The sequence below is a fragment of the Marmota marmota genome, unplaced genomic scaffold (genome assembly GCF_001458135.2).
Source record: "Marmota marmota marmota unplaced genomic scaffold, marMar, whole genome shotgun sequence".
NCBI classification, from domain to species: Eukaryota; Metazoa; Chordata; class Mammalia; order Rodentia; family Sciuridae; genus Marmota; species Marmota marmota.
The window spans coordinates 29,921,625-29,943,639 of NW_026000016.1; the positions used below are offsets into that span (position 1 = coordinate 29,921,625).

General features: G+C 33.7%; 1 protein-coding gene across 3 annotated transcripts in view; it reads right to left on the minus strand.

The window, feature by feature from the left end:
- The window catches only part of Spata17 (spermatogenesis associated 17), a 201,939-nt gene that overhangs the window by 130,695 nt on the left and 49,229 nt on the right, over positions 1-22,015 (minus strand). For all 3 annotated transcript variants that reach the window (XM_048809352.1, XM_015483373.2, XM_048809351.1), the window contains exon 5: positions 21,856-21,959. In XM_048809352.1, coding sequence (XP_048665309.1) covers positions 21,856-21,959 — 104 coding nt within the window. The remainder of the gene's footprint in view (positions 1-21,855; positions 21,960-22,015) is intronic.

Below are 22,015 nucleotides of genomic sequence, written 5' to 3' on the forward strand. Positions count from 1 at the left end.
AAGATGGTAGGACTGGAAAATGCTGGTACAAATCATGTTGAAGTATCCATAATATATAGGATATATATATTTTTAAATACTTTTCCTTTATTTTTTCTTTATCAGCAAGCCAGCTATATTTAATTATATCAAAAAAAAAAAGAGTACGATAAGTCTGTCCTGTACAACTCCAGAGAACAGTGGAAGGCATAGGAGTCTAGGAGTCTAGGAGATTGGTCAAAATGCAGTGTTTTGTTCCTTGAACTCTAAACCCTGGGCCAAGTTATGGAAGCACAGAGAAATGTTCAGTCTATTGAGAGAGATACCAAAGACAGGTATTTTCCTATTTCTTGTTTAAACAAGGTGGCCTCAAAACAATAAGGAAGTTTCCAGCTCAGTAAAGAGGATCAAATAGTATGGTGAGGTAGAGAGCTCAATTAGTAAACTCAAGTCTTCCTTGGCTCTCATATCATCTAGAAAGACCAAAGAGTTCATGCATATCCTTTAAGGGACAAACCAGATCTGAACTGAAATCCAAAAATTGTATCATGAGAGCAAGTATGACAAAAATACAGATATTATTGAGTCAGAGACTGCAGGGTAGCCAGCCTTGTCCAAAGAGTCATTTGAAACATATGGAAGATCTTAGATTGGCAGGGATTGAAAGAGATGATACAGGGCCTAGTCAGCCAAGAAAAAACACCAGATCTAAATTAAACTAAGTGCTTACACCAAATGCAGGACTAAGCAGCAGATGCCTACAGAATTTCTAGGGGCAAGACTGATCAACCACAATCACAGCAGACACCTGCTACTGCCACCCACATAGAACCCCTAAGACAACAAAGTAACATAAACTACCTAAACACTCATAGAACATTTTGGAGAGGATTGAGGAAATGCAAAGAATCATGAAAAATACCAATTTATTTTAAAAAATTATTTTAATTGGTCTTTTGGGACAAGTGGACGAATACTAAGTTTCTTTCCCTCTCCCATCCCAATATTGAAGAATTCATCTAGAATATTAAAGTTAAAGGAATAAAGTTATATCCCTTTATGATACACTATGTATCCTTCATGATACACTAATGTCTCTACAGTAAATAATGACTAGCCTAAAAATCCATAGTGTATCAGTTTATGCAGAAGAATTTTGTGTATTGTTATGGTCTTGATATGAGGTATCCACCAAAGTCTCATATGTGAGACAATGCACGAACGTTCAGAAGTAAAATGATTATTTTAAGACAGCTATGACTCAATTAATGGGTTAATCCATCTATATCAATTAACTGGGTGGTACTGTAGGCAGTCAGGATGTAACTGAAGGATATAGAGTCACTAGGAGACACACCTTTTGGGTTTGTATTTCGTCCCTGGGGAGCAGAGCTCTTTATGCTTTCTGTTGCCATGTTTTGAATTGCTTTCCTCTGCTATGCTTTTCCACCATTATGTTCTACCTCACCTTGGACCTAAAGCTTTGGAGTTGGCCATCTATGGACTGAGACCTCTAAAACTGTGAGCCAAAATAAAATTTTCCTCCTCTAATAGTTCTTGTCAGTTCTTTTGGTCACAGCAACAAAAATGCTGACTAAAACAGAAATTTGTACCAGAAGTGGAGTTGTTGCTATGATTAACCTGACCATGTAGTTCAGAAGTCTTAGGAGTTGGTTTGTTGGGGAGGAATTTTATAAAGTTTACAGAAGCAAGCTGAAGAAAATTACCGTGTTGTAAGCATAGATTAATGGGCAATTCTGGTGGGAGCTTGAAAGATCAGAGTGCCAATAGACTACGGACAGTTAAGACTGGGCTCATGAGGTTTCAGAGGAAAAGCTGGACTCTATTGGAAATCTGACTAGAGGCCATTCATGTTATATTCTTACAAAGAATTTGTCTACATTTTGCCCATATCCTGACACTTTTTTTAGGCTAAATTTAAAGGTGATGGACTAATTAATCTGAAAGGAAATTTCAAGGCAACACAACATTCAGATGGTGGTATGGATATTGCCAGGGGCTGTTAGTCAAGTATACTGTGATAATCAGAAGCAGAAATCAGAACATAAAGACTCAAAAAATTTAACAATTTGTCTAGAGAGGTGGGGGTAAAACTGAGACTAAGGAAGTCGTGGTTGTTAAAGACATTACAGCCACTAAAGAGACGCTAAATACTTTATGCAGAGACAAGAAGAAGATGGCTTGAGGGCATCTCAAGAATTGGTAAGACCAAACCTATCTCAGGATCAAGGGTGTAAAACATAAAAAATTCCTTTGCAAAGAGACCACGGGAGCATCCTGCTTGCACACAAAGTCCTAGGAAGTTGTTTCAGTGTGCTCAGTACCCAGGCACTCAGAAGCTACTGCAGTTGTAGTGCCAGGAAACGTGTTTACTGTTCAAGATGGTGGCAGACCTTAGTAGCAACCATGTCGTACTGGTTTTTCAGGAGTGCAGGAAGCTGGAGTTAGGGGGTCATGGAGGCTTCCACCAAGATTTCAAAGGTATATCTGAGAGGTGACGCAATGTGCTGCAGGTTTAGAGATCCTGCAGGCTGCCCTTGAGAGGATGATATTTGAAGGAAGTCAAAACTGCAGTGGAGATTCCCAAGATTAACAGATGCCAGATGCCAGGAATCAAGTAGAAATAAGCCAACAGAGGCCATATGGGCTGCAACTATCAAGACCAGGCCATATGGGCTGCAACTATCAAGGCCATAGGAGTAGAACTATACCAGCCCTTTGAAGAGAACATAATGATGCCATGTGCTCCAGATACTGGATATGGAGCTACAGAACTTGTTTGTTCAACTAGATTTAAGTTTTGCTTTGGTCTCATCCCTTCTTTCTATGCTCCTATTTCTCCCTTGTGGAATGAAAATATTTACTCTGTGCCATTATATGTTGGATATGCGTAAGTTGGTTTTGATTTTTATAGCTGAGAGTTTGCCTTGAGTCTCAGAAGAGACTTTAGACTTAGACTTTTAGGTAAAGCTGAACTGTGAGTACTCCTGAATATGGACTAAATGTTATGCCTTGTGAGAAATTCAGGAGTTGGGGAGGCAGGGGCAGAATGCTATGGTTTAGATATGGCATCCTCCAAAAATTCATGTGTGAGATAATGCAAGAACATTCAGAGGTGATATGATTAGAATATGAGAGTTTCAAATCAGTCAGTGTATTAATCCACTGCTAGGGATTAACTGAGTGGTAACTGTAGGCAGGTAGTGTGTAGATGGAGGAAGTAGATTATTGGGAGTTTTATATATTGTCCCTGGAGAGGAGCTCTCTCTGTTTCCTGAACTGCTTTCCTCTGCCATTTTCTCCTCTTGTGCCCAGAGCAATGGAGCTGGCCATCTATGGACTGAGACCTCTAAAACTGGAGGAGTCAAAAAATAAACATCTCCTCCTCTAAATATTCTTCTCAGGACTTTTGGTCACAGTGACAATATGTATATTAACATAGGTACACACAGACTCAGTGAATATCATCAAATGTATTCCTTTATAATATATAAATTATAATGCTATAAGTTCTTTTCAAATTATATTTATGTGTGATAACTTTATCTTCTTATCATGGATAAGATGTTTGTTTTAGCTCTAGTCATTTTGTGTATACATTATGAAAAAATGAAAAAACTAGAATATTTTACTGTTCAGGACCAAGTCATAAGGCCACACAAAACTGAAAGAAGCCTAGAAAAACAATAATAACAATAATTGAACTTCGGCTGGAATAGACATTGAATGATCAAATCTATGGAATTTCATTGCAAAGTCCACATTTGTGTCAATTGCCAATGTTTTGTATCAATCCCTAACTGATACAATATCCAAACAACCTTCTTTTCTTATATAAACTTCAAATGGAGTGCACTCATCCTGTTCCCAAGGAAGATGTTGCTAACATTACATCTGTTACTATATTCATTTACAAATCATACACAATTTTAGGTATGACTTTCTTATCTGGCAACTCAACTAAAAGAGAAATTATCTGCCTACAATATGCCTGCAGAAAATGTTACAGAAGTCATAGAATACTCATAGCAAAAAATAAAATAAAATTCCTCTAGGAAAAATGGAAAATGGGAAAGTAATTCTGACCCACAGAGAACATCTAATGCTGCTACACAGATATAGTGAAGAGTCCCTGTTCTAGATGTATATTCTTGGTTTGACAAACAATTCCCAGTCTTTATCTTCCATGTACACATATGAAGTAGAAATTGGAGAAGATAATCTTCCTGAAGATTGCCTTGGTCTAGTAGGCTCATAAGGAGCCAGTGGGTCCAAGTTCAATTGTCATGATTGCCTGAAGGCTATCTGGCAGGTCAGGTTGAGATTTCCTTGGTACTAAGTATCCACAAGAATACAGTGGGCTTCTGATTTCTTTGCTTCTGGTCAGTTCCATGAGCAAGTAACTACAACCCAGGATCTAAATTAGATATAGTTTTCAAGTCTGAAATGTATAATCTTAGAGGATGATTTCAAAGTCCTGCTACTTGGTTGTTTTGGCAGCCAGTACTTACATCCATCTAAAACAACAGATTTGGTGGGAAAATAAAAATTTGCTCATCTGCCAATTTTTTCTAGCTTGGATCTTATACTTTAAAATAGTTAAGGTTGACTGGTTTATAATCTAATTCTGTTTCTATTATCTATCTATTTATCTACCTACCTATTTATTCATTCAAATTAGATATACATGACAGTAGAATGCATTTTGACACATCATACATAAAGACAGTATAACTTCTCATTCTTCTGGTTGTACACAAAGTAAAATCCCAGTGGACGTGTAATGATATATGCACATAGGGTAATAATGTCTAATTCATGCTACTATCATTCCTACCCCCACACTCCCTCCCCTCCTTTCACTCCCCTCTGGTAATCCAAAGTACCTCTATTTTTCCCTAGCACTTGTCCCTATTGTGAATTAGTGTCTGCATATCAGAGAAAACATTCAGCCTTTGGTTTTGGGGGATTGGTTTATTTAGCTTATTAGCATGATATTCTCCAGCTCCATCCATTTACCTACAAATGCCATAATTCCATTCTTCTTTAAGGCTGAGTAATATTCCATCATATACATGTACCACATTTTCTTTATCCATTTATCTGTTGAAGGGCATCTAGGTTGGTTCCATAGTTTGGCTATTGTTAATTAAGCTGCTATAAACATTGATGTGGCTGCTTCACTACTATGCTGATTTTAAGTCCTTTGGGTATAAACCTAGGAGTGGGATAACTGGGACAAAATTTTCTAAGCAATCTCCATCCTGCTTTCCACAGTGGTTGCACCAATTTGTAGTCCCACTAGCAATGTACAAGTGTATTGTTTTCCCCATACTCTTGCCAACATTTATTGTTGCTTGTATTCTTGATAATTGCCATTCTAACTGGAGTGAGTAGTTTTCACTTGTATATCTCTAATTATTGGAGATGTTGAATTTTTTTTCATATATTTGTTGATTAATTGTGTTTCTTCTTCTGTGGAGTGTCTGTTTAGTTCCTTAGCCCATTTATTGATTGGGTTATCTGGTTTTTGTTGTTGAGTTTTTTGAGTTCTTGCTGATTCTCACTGTGTCTTGTTTTCCTAAGTCTCTAGTACTTCCCCTGTACAGAACTCTGCATTTAAAAATTAATTGTGAGAATAACTTTAGTCCTAAAATTATGTCATCTTCCCTGCAATAAGCTTTTCATATGTTTTCATATGTTTCTGCCAGGTTTCTAGGTCACCATTTGCCTAAGACTTCCTAAATTCAAGTTCAAGCACAGGAATTTAAGCTTCCTGTACTACCCAGAAAATTGGCAGTTTGATTGCAAATCCCACATTAAGTTAGTTTTCTTCCATTATTTTTTCACTCTAAGATTATTGCTGAAAGAACAAGGGGGGGGGGGTTATCAGAGTTAGGTTGCCCTAACTTAAACTTTTTTTCCTTGTTCCTGTAAGGCTGCCCAAAGCATAGACCTTTATTCAGTTAGTCAGATATTCTTTTAGATAAGCAGATGCCCTCAGGGCAAAAGCAGATTTAAGTATAAACTTATACTCATCATCTCCTGCTTTTGTAAATTAGTTACCATGTTTATCACTATTTGTGGCTTAAATGTCATCAAGAAGGTGGGTCTGGATTCCTTAGTGATTAGCTAAGATGACATCACATACTCGTGACAGCCTAAGGTCTATCTCCAGCTAAGACCCTATACTTCATAGCAATGGTTTATGACAACAGTTTTTGGAGTACATAGCAATTGGGTCTTTCAGCAGTACAGGGAGCTAAAACACAGGGATCTCATGAAACAAACACACATAAAACAATTGAGACCCTCCCTTAGCAAAGTAGTTATTATGTTCCATCTCTGCAGATTTACAACCTTTAGTCCAATATCATCAATTTCTCACAGTAACTTATTGAAAGAGTCAAGAAAAAGCACACACCCATATTCTGAAAAGTACTTTTTATTTCAATTAATATCAAAATCTTAATTGGTGATGATATGTATCACGTGGTAGGATAGATGGAATTTGAAAAATAGATTTTGTATTATATGCTACATACATCATATACTAATGGTTTCTAATCTGACACCAGACTATCACCAACAGCCAAATTCCCATTTTAAGTTCTTTTCCTTTTAATACCCTAGTTATGTCTCATTAGCCATGACAAAGTCATATGACTATTGCTAACTGCAAGAGAGTCTACAAAAGTGAGCTTTTTGTTTCCTAGCTTCATAAGCAGAAAAGGCATTTTATAAAGAGGTTGTGGTCTTAAGTGACCACAGTTATTTCTAGTACTTGCCACAATTGAAATATGACCAAAAGAACTTGTAATAATGCAAAGTATAAAGAGGCAGTGTGTTTTTAAAACAAGAAACAAATAGATGTGCTCTAACTTCTAGAACCACCACTACTTTAGTGCATAATCTTATCTTTTAATTAAATCTTGAGTTTTAAGGTTTGAGATATACAGAATACATATGCCCAAAGGTATTTGTGTGGACAGATTCAATATATATAAAACGTCGTGCACAAAATAGGTAAATAAGTACTAAGTAAATGTGATTTGTGTGTGTGTGTATGTATGTGTGTGTGTGTGATTGCCCCATATTTTCTTATTAGGGCACTATTTGCAATATCTAAATTTGCCCATCAAAATGTTTGGCTTAATAATTGATCATGGCATTTCTGATTTCAACAAGTCAAACTGCTTTTTCTCTAATTTTTATTTGCCAAGAATACATAGGCATGCTGTACCAATAGCTAGAAAATTTTCATGAATCTGTAATTTAAGTATTTCTTGTTTTGTGGTTGCACCATTTTAGCAGTTACTCAGTTATAATATTTGTCTACCCTGTGCCTACATCTAAAGAGAAATTTATTGTCAGGCATGTATTCAATGCCATTAGAGTAGATCCATTCCAGATTCTTACATGTGCTTTTAAATTTTCCACTTAATAGCAATGTGACTTGAAATGAAGTTAGTAAAAGTTCTGAAGAATCCATGTGACTGTAAAAGGAGGGCAAATACAAACTCAATCCTGTAGATTTTTACTCTAGGTTGTTGTTTTGACTTTTAAGGGACGCACATGTTACCAGTCTAACAGGGCATGCTGGTTTCCTTCCTATTTCTATTTCTTGGTTAATTAAAGCCCAATTTGAAATGAGCTGCCTAGATAGCTCAAGTACTAAAAAGACTCCAACTCCACAGAACTAGAAATCTTTAGTATTATATTCCCCTGATGCAAAAGTGATCTCAATTTTCTTCAGGTTTGTCATTAGCCTATAGCATTCATTGACTCTGTATGATTTTCTTCCAGAGAAGATTATTTATAGACTACAATGGTAAGCATATTGACGCTCCCAGATAACCACTATAAATATGAGCAATTATGTTCAAATCTTCTGAATTGAGTTTCCTAGAAACTAGACACATATTCATAAACATCAGTTTTATAGGGTTTTTTGCTTTATCCTTGAAAACATATGCAAATTAACATATTATAAAGAGCATTTAACATAAATATTGATATAAATATTTTGAAACAGCAAGCTGTTAGCTTGCTCTTGGTTCTGTGACTATTGTTACTGGGAAAAAAACACTGACAGAAATAAAATACAGAGAAATAAATACAAAGAAACTGAATTTAAAAATCTAAGACAATTTCTCATACTACAACTATTTAAGTTGTTCACATAAAAACAGAAGCAATTGGCATAGAACAAAAAGTCAATTTTTATATGCCAAGCTAAGCATGTGGATGTATGGATTTCAGAATAATCAAGGAAACCAAACATACAGCTCAGTTCATGCCAATATGAGAGAGCTGCCTAGGGATCTTGAAAGCACTGGAGGTTCTCATAAATGTGATATTTCATCAGTACTAACACACACCATGGAAAAGCTGATAATGAATTTTAATAGACTTTGCCTATTAGCATTTTGGCAAGCATGCCAATGAATTCAAGAACTCTTTAATAAAATTATATTAAAATTGGAATAATGTTCATATTAATGATGTATCCATTAGTCATTCTCCTAAACTTTGAGAGAGAAATTCTGTGATTTGTGAAAGTATTGTCACCTTTGAGATAACCTTTCCTATCTGTGAGAATGCAAAACATCCTTTATGCTTAGAAGTAAATAAGATATTTCTGTAACAGCTTTTAATATAGTAAAGATTTTTCAAAGTTACTTATAGTATTGTATGTATATGAAATCTTTGCTGTGGTGGGTGGTAGTAGTACTAGAGATTGAATCTAAGGGTGTTCTATCACTGAACTAAATCCCCAGCCCTTCTAAAATTTTTATTTTGAGACAGGGTCTCTCAAAATTTCCCAGGTTGGCCTCAAACTTGTTATCCTCTTGCCTTAGCCTCCCTCCGGAGTAGCTATGATTACAGACATGTGCCATCACTCCTAGTGTGTATGTAAAATATTGATTTTTATGAATTACCATATCCATTTTGATCATGGTATATGATAATTTTATACCATACAATTTACTACAAATCTCATATGCATTGATCAGGCTCATTTAAATCTTTCTTATACTTCATGGAATTCAAAGTGCTTTAAGTTTCAGAGTAATAAATATACTGATACTTTTTATCTTTCAAATATATTTATTGCCATATTCTACCTCAGATTTAAGGGATATTGGAAGTTTCCTATATTCTCACTGAATGCAGAAGTCTTTTCTAAACACATCTTGATGCTTTGGATAAGCCCTTTTGTTATGTTATTTTATACATTTGTAAATCAGCCTATTACTGAATGACTCTAATTAGGGTAAACATTTTTTATGTTGAACACAAATCTATCATTTTGTCCTATTTTTTCCCCTTTTCAGAAATGATGACTTTTTAACATTTTATTTTATTTTTTTGGTACTAGTGATTGAATTCAGGGGTACTTATCCACTGAGCCACAGCCCAGCCCTTTATATTTTGAGACAGGTCTTGCTTAGTCACCTAGGGCCTCACTAGATTTTTGAGGCTGGCTTTGAACTTGCAATCCTCCTGCCTTAGCCTCTTGAGTAGATGGGATTATAGACGTGTGCCTCCATGCCCACCAGGAATGATTCTCAAAAAAAAAAAAAAAAAANNNNAAAAAAAAAAAAAAAAAAAATATATATATATATATATATATATATATATGAAGACATATCACATCTGTATTTCCCAATTTTGGCCAAGTCCTCATGATTTCCAAATCCTGTAAAATGCTGGTTATTTTGGGTGTGGAGGGGATAGCAGATTTTTTTTTCATCAATGTTAATCATAAATAGTAGCATCCAAAATTTAACACTATGCACCAAATATACTATAGCTAAGGAGGTTTTATTTTTAATGATATTTCTGTCATTTAATTCATTTTCTATACATGAAAGAATGAAATGTACTGGAAAGAGCACTATTCTTCATACCATAAGCTCTAGAATCGCATCTCAGTTCTGTCACAGTTAAGCAATTTAACCTTGATCTACTCAAGACAGCGGGTATACACAGCAAGATGAAAAGTGTGTTCTCTGAAGAAACTGAAGGAAAAGGTTCAAGTTATATACTAGGATTATACAACCTGTGGGTGTGAAGCACCTGACTCTTTTCTCATCCTTTACTCAATTGTAGCTATAGCATATATTCCCTCAAGAGAGCATCAGAAGTTTCTATGGAAAAAAAAATTAGCCCTGAAAGAAAGATTTCAATATACTGGCATTTGAGCATCCTCCTGTGAAAAGGATCAGCTCTTTTTTTCAATATCTTTAAAAGCAAAGACTACTAGTCAATAAAATCTATTTAAATATATGTACATTCAAGTCATCTTTTCAATTTCTCATGCTTATGTATAAATAGCCAAATATACCAGTTGTGTGACATAAAAGGGAAGGTGAAAACAACCTACTTAAAAACAAAATTCTAACTTTTCTCCAATGCATGTTTTGGTACCTTTGTCAAGGATCAAATGACTATATCCATGTGGATCTGTCTGTGTTTTCTATTCTATTTCATGGGTCTTCATTTATTTTTATGCAAATACCCTATGCTGTTTTTTTAACTATAGTTCAGTAGTATAATTTGAGATAAGGTATTGTGAGGCCACCAACATCACTCATCTTACTCAGTATTGCTTTGGATGTTCAGGGTCTTTTATTCTTCCATATGAATTTCAGGATTGTTTTTTCTAGTTCTGTGAAGAATGTCATTGGTAATTTGATAAGGATCACATTAAAACTTCATATTATCACTTTTAGTAAAATAGCCATTGTGATAATACTCATTTTGAGTATTCAAGAGCATAGTAAGCCATTCCATCTTGTAAGGTCTTCTTCAATTTATTTCTTCAGTGTTCTATAATTTTAGTGTAGAGGTCTTTTACTTCCTTGAATAAATTTATTCCCAATTTTTTTGTTGCTATTGTTGTTTTGTTTCAAGGTTATTGTGAATAGAATTGGTTTCCTGTTTTCTTTGTCAGTGTATTCATTACTGGAATATAGAAAAACTATTGATTTTGTATATTGATGCTGTATTCTGCTACTCCACTGAGTTCGTTTATCTGCTCTAGAAGTCTGCTCTAGAAGTCTTCTGTAGAGTATTTTGAATCTTCTATGTGTAGAATCAAGTCAGCAGCAGAGATAATTTGACTTCTTTTCCTATTTGTATCCTTTTAATATCCTTCTTTTGCCTGATTGCTCTGGCTAAAGTTCCTATTGAATAGGAGTGGTAAGATTGGGCATCCTTGTCTTGTTCCTGATTTGAGAGGAGGTACTTTGAGTTTTACTCCTTTCGGTATAATGTTGGCTTTGGGCTTGATATATATAGCCTTTATGATGTTGAGGTACTTTCTTTCTATCCCTAGTTTCTCACATGTTTTTAACATGAATGGTGCTCGATTTAGTTGAAGGCTTTTTCTGTACCTATTGAGATGATCAGGTGATTTTGTTCTTGATTCTGTTTGTATTTGCATATGTTGAACTAACCTTACATCCATGGAGTGAAACCAACATGATTGTGGTGTATTATCCTCTTGATATGCTTTTGAATGCAGATTGCTGATATTTTATTAAGAATTTTTGAATCTATGTTCATCAGAGATATTGTGCTGTAGTTTTCTTTCCTTGTTGTGGTGGTGTCTTGTTTTGGTATCAGGCTTCATGCAATGAATTTGGGAGTGCTCCCTCCCATTCTGTTTCATGGAATAATTTCTTTAAAAGTATGGCAGAACTGAGCTGAGAATTCATCTAGCTCCAGAATTATCTTTGTTGGAAGGCTTTTTATTTTGTTTCAATCTTGTTGCTTAATATTGATGTTTATATTTTCTTGGTTCAATTTGGTTAAGTCATGTGTGCCTAGAAATTTCTCAGTGTCTTCTAGGTTTTCCACTTGGTTAGAATGTTAGTTTTCAAAATAGTTCCTAATGATGCTCTGGATTTCAGTAAATGTGTGTGTTCTTCTCCTTTTTCATCTCTAATTTTATTGATTTGGGTCTTTCTCTCTCTCTCTCTCTCTCTCTCTCTCTCTCTTCTCTAGTTTAGCTAAGAGTCTTACAATCTTGCTTATTTTTTCAAAGAAACAACTCTTTGTTGCATTGATCCTTTGTATTGCTTTTTTATTCTAAATTTTATTAATTTTGGCTCTAATCTTAATTATTTCATGACTTGTACTGGTTTCAAAATTAATTTGTTCTTACTTTTCTAGGGCCTTCGGATATCATAATAGATTGTTTTATGGGATTATTTTTTAAATTTAAGTACTCAAAGCAATAAACTTTCATCTAAGAACTGCTTTCCTAGTGTCCCAGAGATTTTGATATGTTGTATATCTGTTCTGATCTGTTTCCAAATTTGTTTTTTATTTTTTCCCCGATTTCTTCTCTGATCCTCTCCTTGTTCAAAAGTGGGTACCAAAAACATACACTGTAGAAAAGATGGCATTTTTAACAAATAGTGCTAGGAAAATGGGATATATACATGTAGAAGAATGAAATTAGATCCTTATATCTCACCCTGTACAAAAATAAAATAAAAGTGGATCAAAGACCTAAAAATTAGATCAGAAATATTGCAACTGCCAGAAGAAAATATAGCATCAATATTCCATCACATTGACACAAGCACCAACTTCTTTAATAAGACTCCTAAAGCTCAAGAAATAAAAACAAGAATTAATAAGCAGGATAGAGTCAAATTAAAAAGCTTCTGGCAAAGCAAAGGAAATGATAGCATAAAGAGAGGGCCTATAGCATGGTAGAAAATCTTCACTAGCTACTCCTCCCATAGGAGATTAATATCCAGAATATACATACAGAACTCAAAAAACTGAACACCAAAAAACCCCACAAATAACCTAATTGATAAATAGCTAAGAAACTACAGAGATATTTCTCAAAAGAAGAAATGCAAATAGCTGACAAATATATGAAAAAATGTTCAACATTCTTAACAATCAGGGAACTTTAAGAAAAAAACTATTATTTCATATCACCCCAGTTAGAATGGCAATCATCAAGAATACAAATAACAATAAGTGCTGGCAAGGATGTAGGGGAAAATATATACATTGTTGATGGGACTGCAAATTAGTACAAGTACTTCAGAAAGCAGTATGGAGATTCCTCAAAGAACTAGAAATGGGCTGGATGCAATGGTGTCTGCCTGTAATCCCAGTAGCTTGGGAGGCTGAGGTAGGAGGAGGATGGAAAGCTCAAAGCCAGACTCAGCAACTAAGAGAGGACCTAAGCAAGTTAGTGTGACCCTATCTCAAAAAATAAAATAAAATAAAATTTAAAAAGCTGGGGATGTGGCTCAGTGTTTAAGCACCCCTAGGTTCAATTCCTGGTACCAAAAAAAAAAAAATACTAGGAATGGAACCACCTATGACCCATCTAACCCACTCCTTGGTACTTCTCCAAAATAATGCAAATAAGCATACTCTAGTGATACCTGCATAACAATGTTTACTGCAGCACAAATCACAATATCCAAGTTATGGAATCAACCTAGGTGTCCCTCAATAGATAGATGGAACTGAAGAACATCATGCTGAAATAAGACATATTCAGAAAGCAAGGATTGAATGTTTTATAGGCAGAAGCTAGAGAGAAAAAATAAGGAATTAAAGAAGGAGGAAGATCTCATGAAAACAGAAAAGAGAACAGTGCAAGGAGCAAGGATGGTAAAGGAAAGGAACAGCAGAATAAAATTAACTAAACTCATGTGCATATATGAATATATCACAATGAACTCCATTTTCATGCATATCTATATTGTACCTATTTTTTAAATCAACAAAAAAATTAAAATTAAATAAAAACAAATCTTAGGAGAAATTGATACCATAGGGACTGGAATAAAATTTAACCTACGAACTCAAAATATTTATCTATTCTGATTATATTCCACTTGCCATACTCCCACTACACTGGGGGCTTTTCTTCTCCATTTATCTCTCTTTTAGTGCCAACACCTTTTGCAATAGCTGTGTCCCAGAAGAGCTCATGACCAGGGGTTGGGAGTGAATTACTTCTTAGTTCTCACTGTACTTTATTAATGCTATTTCTTCCCTTTAACTATTCAACTCTGACAGTATTGATTACTTCTTATTGTTGCTTGTCTCTCAATGCTGAAACATGATTTGCTAAGTCCTTAACCATGTGTACATCCCTGTAAGTCATCCTTTCATATAAGCCTACTTGAGTTACCTTAGGTGAATTATGCTTTATGCAAACAAATGTATTAATCCATTTTCTTACAGAAATGTGAGAAAAATAACACGCTATTTCAAAATATTCCAAATATTAGAAATGCTTCATGTTTTATTCAGCTTTTCACTACTGTGACTAAATAATCTGACCAGGACAACTGTAGAGGGAGAAAAGTTTATTTGAGGCTCACGATTTGAGAGTTCTCAATCCACAGAAGTCTGCCTCCATTCCTCAGGGCTTGAGGTAAGGCTAAATATCATGGTGGTAGAGTGTGGCAGATGTAAGCAGCTCATATCATGGTAATCCAGAAGCAGAGAGAGAGACTCTACTTTCCAGATACAAATATATACACCAAAGCCACAATCTAATTCCCACCTCCCCCAGACAAAACCTACCACTTTAGTTACCACTCATTTAATCCTTATCAGGGGATTAATTCACTGATTGGGTTAAGACTCTTATAACCCAATCATTTCTCCTGTGAGCCTTCTTACATTGTTTCACACGTGAGCTTTGGGGGATCACCTCACATCCAAACCATAATGCTCTTGGATCAACCAATATGTTCATACTAATGACACCCCTCCTTTGGGTCACTTCAAGCCAGTGAATGATGAGATACTAAGGCAGGACCATTCTGCCAAACAAGTGGACTCTACCATAGGGTGACTTTGGCTTTAGGGCTTTAGGGCAATCAATCCATCAGCCTGACTGTAGCTTCCTTGGAAATCTACTGCTATTCCAGTCAGTCCCTTCCCAATCTTCTTTCCTTCCCTCTTTATTAACATAGGTATCTTTTTTTGTTTGTTTGTTTGTTTGTTTTGCATTGTAGAATGAAGGTTTTTCCCCCACCTAATCCTGTTTCTAAATATTAGTTCTCTATTGTCTCTTCCTTACTCTTGATAATAATAGATGCTATTTGTTGAATGTCAAGTATATGCTCAGTGTTTCATATACTGCATATTACTTAAAGATTATGCAAAGAAAAAACTACTGCTTCAATATACAGGTGAAGATTAGGCAACTAGTTTAAGGTCATATAGATAGGAAGTGGCAGAACTGTGATTCTAACCCACATGTATCTGAATTCAAAGTAAATGTTCCTAATTTTTCAAGTCTTAAATTTGTCAGCATAAAGCTCTCAAGATGTACCTAAGAGAAATAAAACATGTCCACACAAAAACTTGTACCTGAGTGTCCATAATAGTCTTACTCATAATAGCTAAAACCAGAAATAGCTTAAATGTTCATCAAGTAAGTCTAAAGTACTTAGCACCTTCCTTCTGGAGGTCCAACAGCCAACTAGAAAGAACCATATGAGAAATGGTTAAAAAAATACATGGGTTATTTATACAGTGCAATATTTGGCAATAAAAAAGAATAGAGTATTTATTTGTGCTATAACATGGATAAGTCTAAAAAGAATCATGCTAAATAAAAAAATGAAGTCACAAAATACTATACAAAATTACATATAAGAGGTTGTGAGGGGAAAGGGAAAAAAAACAAGGGAGAGAATTAAATTACAGCAGATGGGGTAGAGAGAGAAGATGGGAGGGGAGGGGAGGGGGATAGTAGAGGATAGGAAAGGTAGCAGAATACAACAGTTACTAATATGGCATTATGTAAAAACGTGGATGTGTAACCGATGTGATTCTGCAATCTGTATTTGGGGTAAAAATGAGAGTTCATAACCCACCTGAATCAAATGCATGAAATATGATATGTCAAGAGCTTTGTAATGTTTTGAACAACCAATAAAAATACTATATTGTATGATAGAATTTATATGAAATGTCTAGAATGGGAAAACCAATGGGCAAATCTATGGAGACAGAAAGTAGATTACTGTTTGCCTGAGTAGATTAAGGGGAGGGATGGTTGCTAAAGGATACAAAGTTTCTGTTTAGGATAATGAAAATGTTTTCAGTTGATTATGGTGATGATTGCATAACCAACTGTGAGTATACTAAAATCCAACCATAGTATAATATATTTTAAATGTGTTCATTGTACGGTATATAAATTTTATCTCAATAAAGGTGTTACAAATGAAAACAAATATGTCCTTACAAAATCTTCCTTGATATATGAAAATATAGGGACATGTAATATCCAAAAATATCTTTCTAGCCTAACCATATTATTCAAAATTAACATGGTAAGAAACTGATTTGTTTTGCTGAATGACAAATTTATTTTTAAAAGAGAGGTACTATTATGAGATACTAACAATGAGCAACTACAGTCACTCATTGAACTAGGGGAAATATATTATTTTTACTTTAAATATCTGTCAAAGATGGGGAAATAACAAAAGTCAGCGAGCTAATAATGTTTTATTAATGCTACCAATCTGTAACTCTGTAGCTAATTTTTAATTTCATTGTATAATTTTCTTATTCATAACCCAGGGCAGTTTTCACATATCAGGCTAGAGGTTACATAGGAACATGTCTACCAAGTGCAAACTCAGCCTTAAATTAATCAGTCCCATTTATCTTTGTAATCGTTCCACTCTTGGTTAAGAAAATACAATCTTGCATATGTATTACATAATTTTTTTCATATTAACTATAGAATATATCAACTGTTTCTATTAACAAAAGAATGAACTAAAGTTAAACTTAGTGTTATTTGGTATCCTACATAACACAAATGCAAACATATTCTGATATAAAATAATTTACTAAGTTTTTTCTACAAATGATTTAACCATGCCCACCAACAAAGGGCTGGTCTACTTCTTTCATATTGTCTTTGAAATCCAGACCTTAATTTTTTTTAATGCTAATTCCTAGTTAGAATAATCATAATCACTTTGAGATAATACTAAAGTTTAAAATATAATTATGAAAAGATACAACGAAATATATTGTCCTAGTAAACCTCTGAAACCAAAAGCCAAAATAAATCTTACCAACTCTAAGTTATTTTCTAACTCTAAGTCAATTCTTATGCCAAGCAAAATATTGAAAATTATGAGATGTGTTGAAATAATACATGCAAGTCACTAACTGTAGAAATGTGTCTCTAAAATGGCCTCAGTCATCCCCACTCTGGAATTCATTCTTTTGTTTAATTCCCTTCCTTTCAATGTGGGATGGACCTAGTTTCTTTCTTCATATGAAGACAATAGAGAAAAAGTGATGGGATGTCTCTTTTGATATTAGGTTGTGAAAAAAAAAATGTGACTTCCATCTTGAATGCTATCTCACGTTCTCTGGCTCACTTGCTCAGAAGAAGCCAATATCTATACCTTAGGCTAACAGCCAGGCGAATTACAGTCCCTGTAAATAAGGTTAGAAATGCATTTTCCTCTCCACTGATCCTTCACATGAAACAGCAAACCTAGTTGATGGTATGACTGCCATCTCATGAGAGACCTTGAACCTAGGTGCACAGCAAAGCTCCTCCCAATTTCCTAACTGAGAAAACTATGAGGTAACATCTGTTTATTGTTTTAGACTTCATTGGATATTATGTGAAACACAGCAAAAGGTAACAAAACTGAGTCCTATCCCTGTGATTTGAATTGGAAATAGAGTAAAGTGATGTAAAAATATAATCTAAATATGTGTTGATACTTTTCCAGCAAAAATGAATAGATGATTTTAAAGTTTACTATTTAAATGTAACTATCATTACAAATAAAGTTGAACATATATGTCAAAAAATATAATCATGTCACCTCTCTCTTTAAAAGGGGAATTCTTTCCAATGCTCTTAAAATAGTAGTTAGATAATTTAATATGGCCTAAATGCCCAGTATGGAGAGCCCCAGTTACATTGTCTGGATATGTCCCTAGTCAATCTTTCCATCATGTTTCATGCAGCAATCTCAGTGAAATTTGACATGTTAATAATGTCTTCATTCCTGCACAACTTTCAGGGCTCAGTTTTTGTGCTTCTGAAAAATGCCTCTAAGCTTGCAACTCCCACTCCTACCCTAACCCACAGCAGTCATTTTTTTCTCAATTGTTCCTCTTTTCCCTGGCACCCTCTATATCTTGTCCCTGAACCATTCCTTGCTTGTTCTCCTTGCTTCTTGGCTGCCAGGATTTGAGCAGTGTCCTGATAATTGTTCCTGCCACCACCAAATTTTGCCTTATCTCAGGCCCAAAGCAATGGAGCCAACCTTGGATTGAAACCTCTGAAACCAAGAGCCAAAATAAATCTTTCCAACTCTAAGTTATTTTCTAAGGTATTTTTTCACAATGACAGAAATCTGACTAACACAGAAAATAGACAAAAACATAAATACTCTCAAGAGGAATATTGTGCCATTTTTTCCCCACAGGATTATGGATTAAGTTCAGTACACAATGATCTTGCAATTTTTTAACTATAAATACATAGGGAAAACACCATATATGATACAGAAAAATGAAAAATAATATTACATGATCACATTAGATACAGAATACAAATGTGTTATTATTCAAATTAAATTAAAATATAATTTAGAAAAGAGTAAAAAGCCTGCAATTATTTTTTAAATGATCAGGCAAATTTTAAATATGACTAAGTAGTACTTTCAGAAATAAAAAGTATAGTCACCAAAATTAATTCTATGAATGGGCTAAATAAAGGGAATTAGTGAGGCAGAAATAGATAAGAAGTCATTATCCAGAAAAGAATAAGAGTTACCCAGAAAAAGTATAAAAAGACAAATACATGAAACATTATTAAAAATTATATGAAAGATTTTGAGAATAGAATGAGAAGGCCATCAGAGCTCAAAAAGAAAACTAAAAATGGAAAAGAGTGGATATATAAAGAGATAATTGGTGAAAATGTTTGAAAACTGGTGAGTGCATAGATATTAGAGTAAAATAATATCTATTGAAAAATTGATAGACTAAATAGAGATCAACAGCAAGACGTATTGCAATAAAACTGCAGAACACAAACACAAATGCAGCCGTAGAGAAGGTAGATTAGCCATAAAAGAATACTTCATCCAACATAGAAAATAGGAAAACCACAAGTCCTAAGAAAAATAATTGTTAAGCTATAAGCTTATAACATACCAGGTACTGTTTAAGCACTTCATAAATATTAATTCATTTATTTCATAATAAACTTATGGAGTAGTTCTACTATTTTCCTCACTTTCTAGAGGAGGCAATTCTTAGGAAAAGGGAAATAAAATTTGCCCACAGTCACACAGGTACTAAGTGGCAGAGATCTGGGAGAATAGACACCAAAATTTTAATAGAGTCTATTTCTGAGTGATAGAATTATAGATGACTTTTTGTTTATTTTATGTCATCTGTATTTTCAGTTGTTATACAATGCTCATGTATTATTTGAGAAATAGTTTCTAAAAGATGAATGCAAGATACTTACGAAACAAATGTAAATAAAAAGACAAAATGTGAATAGTGATTCTTTGAAAAATAAGAATAAAATATATAAGTCTGATAATTTTGAGAAGAGACAAAAATTTAAATAAGCAAATTTTAAAATAAGAAATGAAATATAATAACAAAATATACATTTTAGTTACAATGTCTTAAATAATATAGGACATTTTAATGGCAATAAACTAAATAATTATCTACAAATAAATAAAATGATTACTAACAGTTATAAAAACTTGAATGGAGGTTTGGAAATATTAAAGTATATCTTCTCTAAAAGGTTTTAGTTACACAAGAGTTTTATGATTCATTTCTTTTAAATTTCTAATGAAGAGTAAGACCCATGCCATGTAATTTACTCAGTTCATCTAATAAATGTAGCAAAAACCTGGTGCCAAGACCTAATGATTACAATACAAGAAAATTTTAACCAATTGTGATTAATAAAAGTGGATGTAAGTATCCTATATGAAATAGTATTATAATAAAGTGAGAAATCAAAAGAACAATTCAATAATTGCTTGGTTGGATATATTCATAGAACACACTGATGGCTTAACAATAGTGTATGTATTACCAATATATACTTTTCTGTTTGTAGTACTGAGGATCATACCTCTATGCATATTGGTAAGTGAAAAAAAATATTCCAATGAATAATAGAGAATCATTTGTTAAATTCACCTTCCACTCTTAGTCTTAAAAACTCCAAGATATGGAAATTTAAAAAAACTGCTTTGCAATGTAATAAAAATATCACTAAAAACAAATTGTCATCACTGTTATGCTAAACTCTCTAGTGATAGAATTAGGTCTACTAACCTCAGAATGAAAACAAGGATTAATGAAAATACATTCCAAACAGAAGATGTAAGCCTTTCCAAAACCACATTACTAACTGTTCACCTCCTTGAGGACTTCTTCCATTCAGGGTTTCAATTAGAGTGAAGCAAATAAGGGCCCTGAAATGTAATTTTCTTAAGGAATAGCTTTATATTTTAAAAGTTAATATGTGAACTTTACCAACATGCTTACACTCGGGAATGTTGAAGTACAGAGTTGGCACTTGCAAGACTCGAACAGCGAGCACGTCCTTCAGTTGTATGTTTTATAATCCCCACTTGCTTCCTGTTAATCCTCAGTCCAGCTCATATTTCTTCTCTCTCATACTCTGCTAGGTTTTTTAATGAAAAAGCTTGAATTGGCCATTTGCAGATACTAACCAATCTCCAAAGCTTTAGATTTCTCAAGAAGAAATTAAACAGAAATCTCCTCTGGATCATGTTTTTGTTTGTTTGTTTGGGTTTGTTGTTGTTGTTGTTTTAGTTTTCCTACTTCTTTCATTGACTAAACCTGTATTGAAGCTATCAAAAACTTTTTACTGATATTTCTAAAGAAATCAACGTAATGAATTTTCTATGCTTAATTTTTAAAGACCAGATTCTTTACAACACACACAAGAAATTTAAAAGTTAAGAATTTAGTTTTCAGATATATCTTCACACACATCTTACTTTAGGATTTCAGATAAAACTTTTTTAAACATATTATTGCCAATTGTTTGTTATTTCTATTTCAAAGAACTTTAAGAAACAAATAATGCATGTGGAAGCATTTTTTTAAAGTACAAGCTACTATATAAATGCCAATTATTAATAATTATGATTTGTATTTAATGTAAATATTGTAGTTTTATGGTCACTTTATGTTATTAGAATAGAGTATATCACAAAAGGAAAAAATCTCTATTTTTAAAGTACAGTAATATGAAAACTCAACACATATGGCTTTGGAACGGTTGACTGACTATTATTGCAATGTCTTTATTCTGCATAAATCTACAGAAAATACCCTATAGTCTATATCCAGGTACTAACTTCCTGGTGTTTAAAAAATAAACACTAACAGTAAGATAGACATTTTAATATGTTCCATCGTATTTTCTTCTTTGAGAGGTAAGTTCTTGCTATTGAACATGTTTATCATAATATATGAAGCTTAGCATACTTAACAATCTGTATATCACTGTACAGATAAAATGCACCTTCCTATGTAATAATTTTATAGAAACTGAACTATTTTGCATAGAACCAAGAAATTACATGTACAAATAATCTAATTTTGTCTTTACAAAACGTTAATGTATAATAAACAACTTTTAAGATAAATAGAATCATACATCTCACCAATAAATATCTGCCTGAAATATTACTGCTAAAAAGTATTTCTAAGTAATGATTAATATCTATTGAATAATCTTTCCAAAATTTTCACTAGTAGATTAATGATTGTACTACTCACCTAATTGCATCATTGGTCTCTGAAACAGCTTTTAGGTAGTCTTTCAAATAATAATAATTAAAGCAGTATTTCCGAATCCTATAGCCTCGCCAGCGTCTCTGAATCTACAGGTATAAATAAAAGATAAAATATACCATTTAAAATTTTCATTGAAAACATT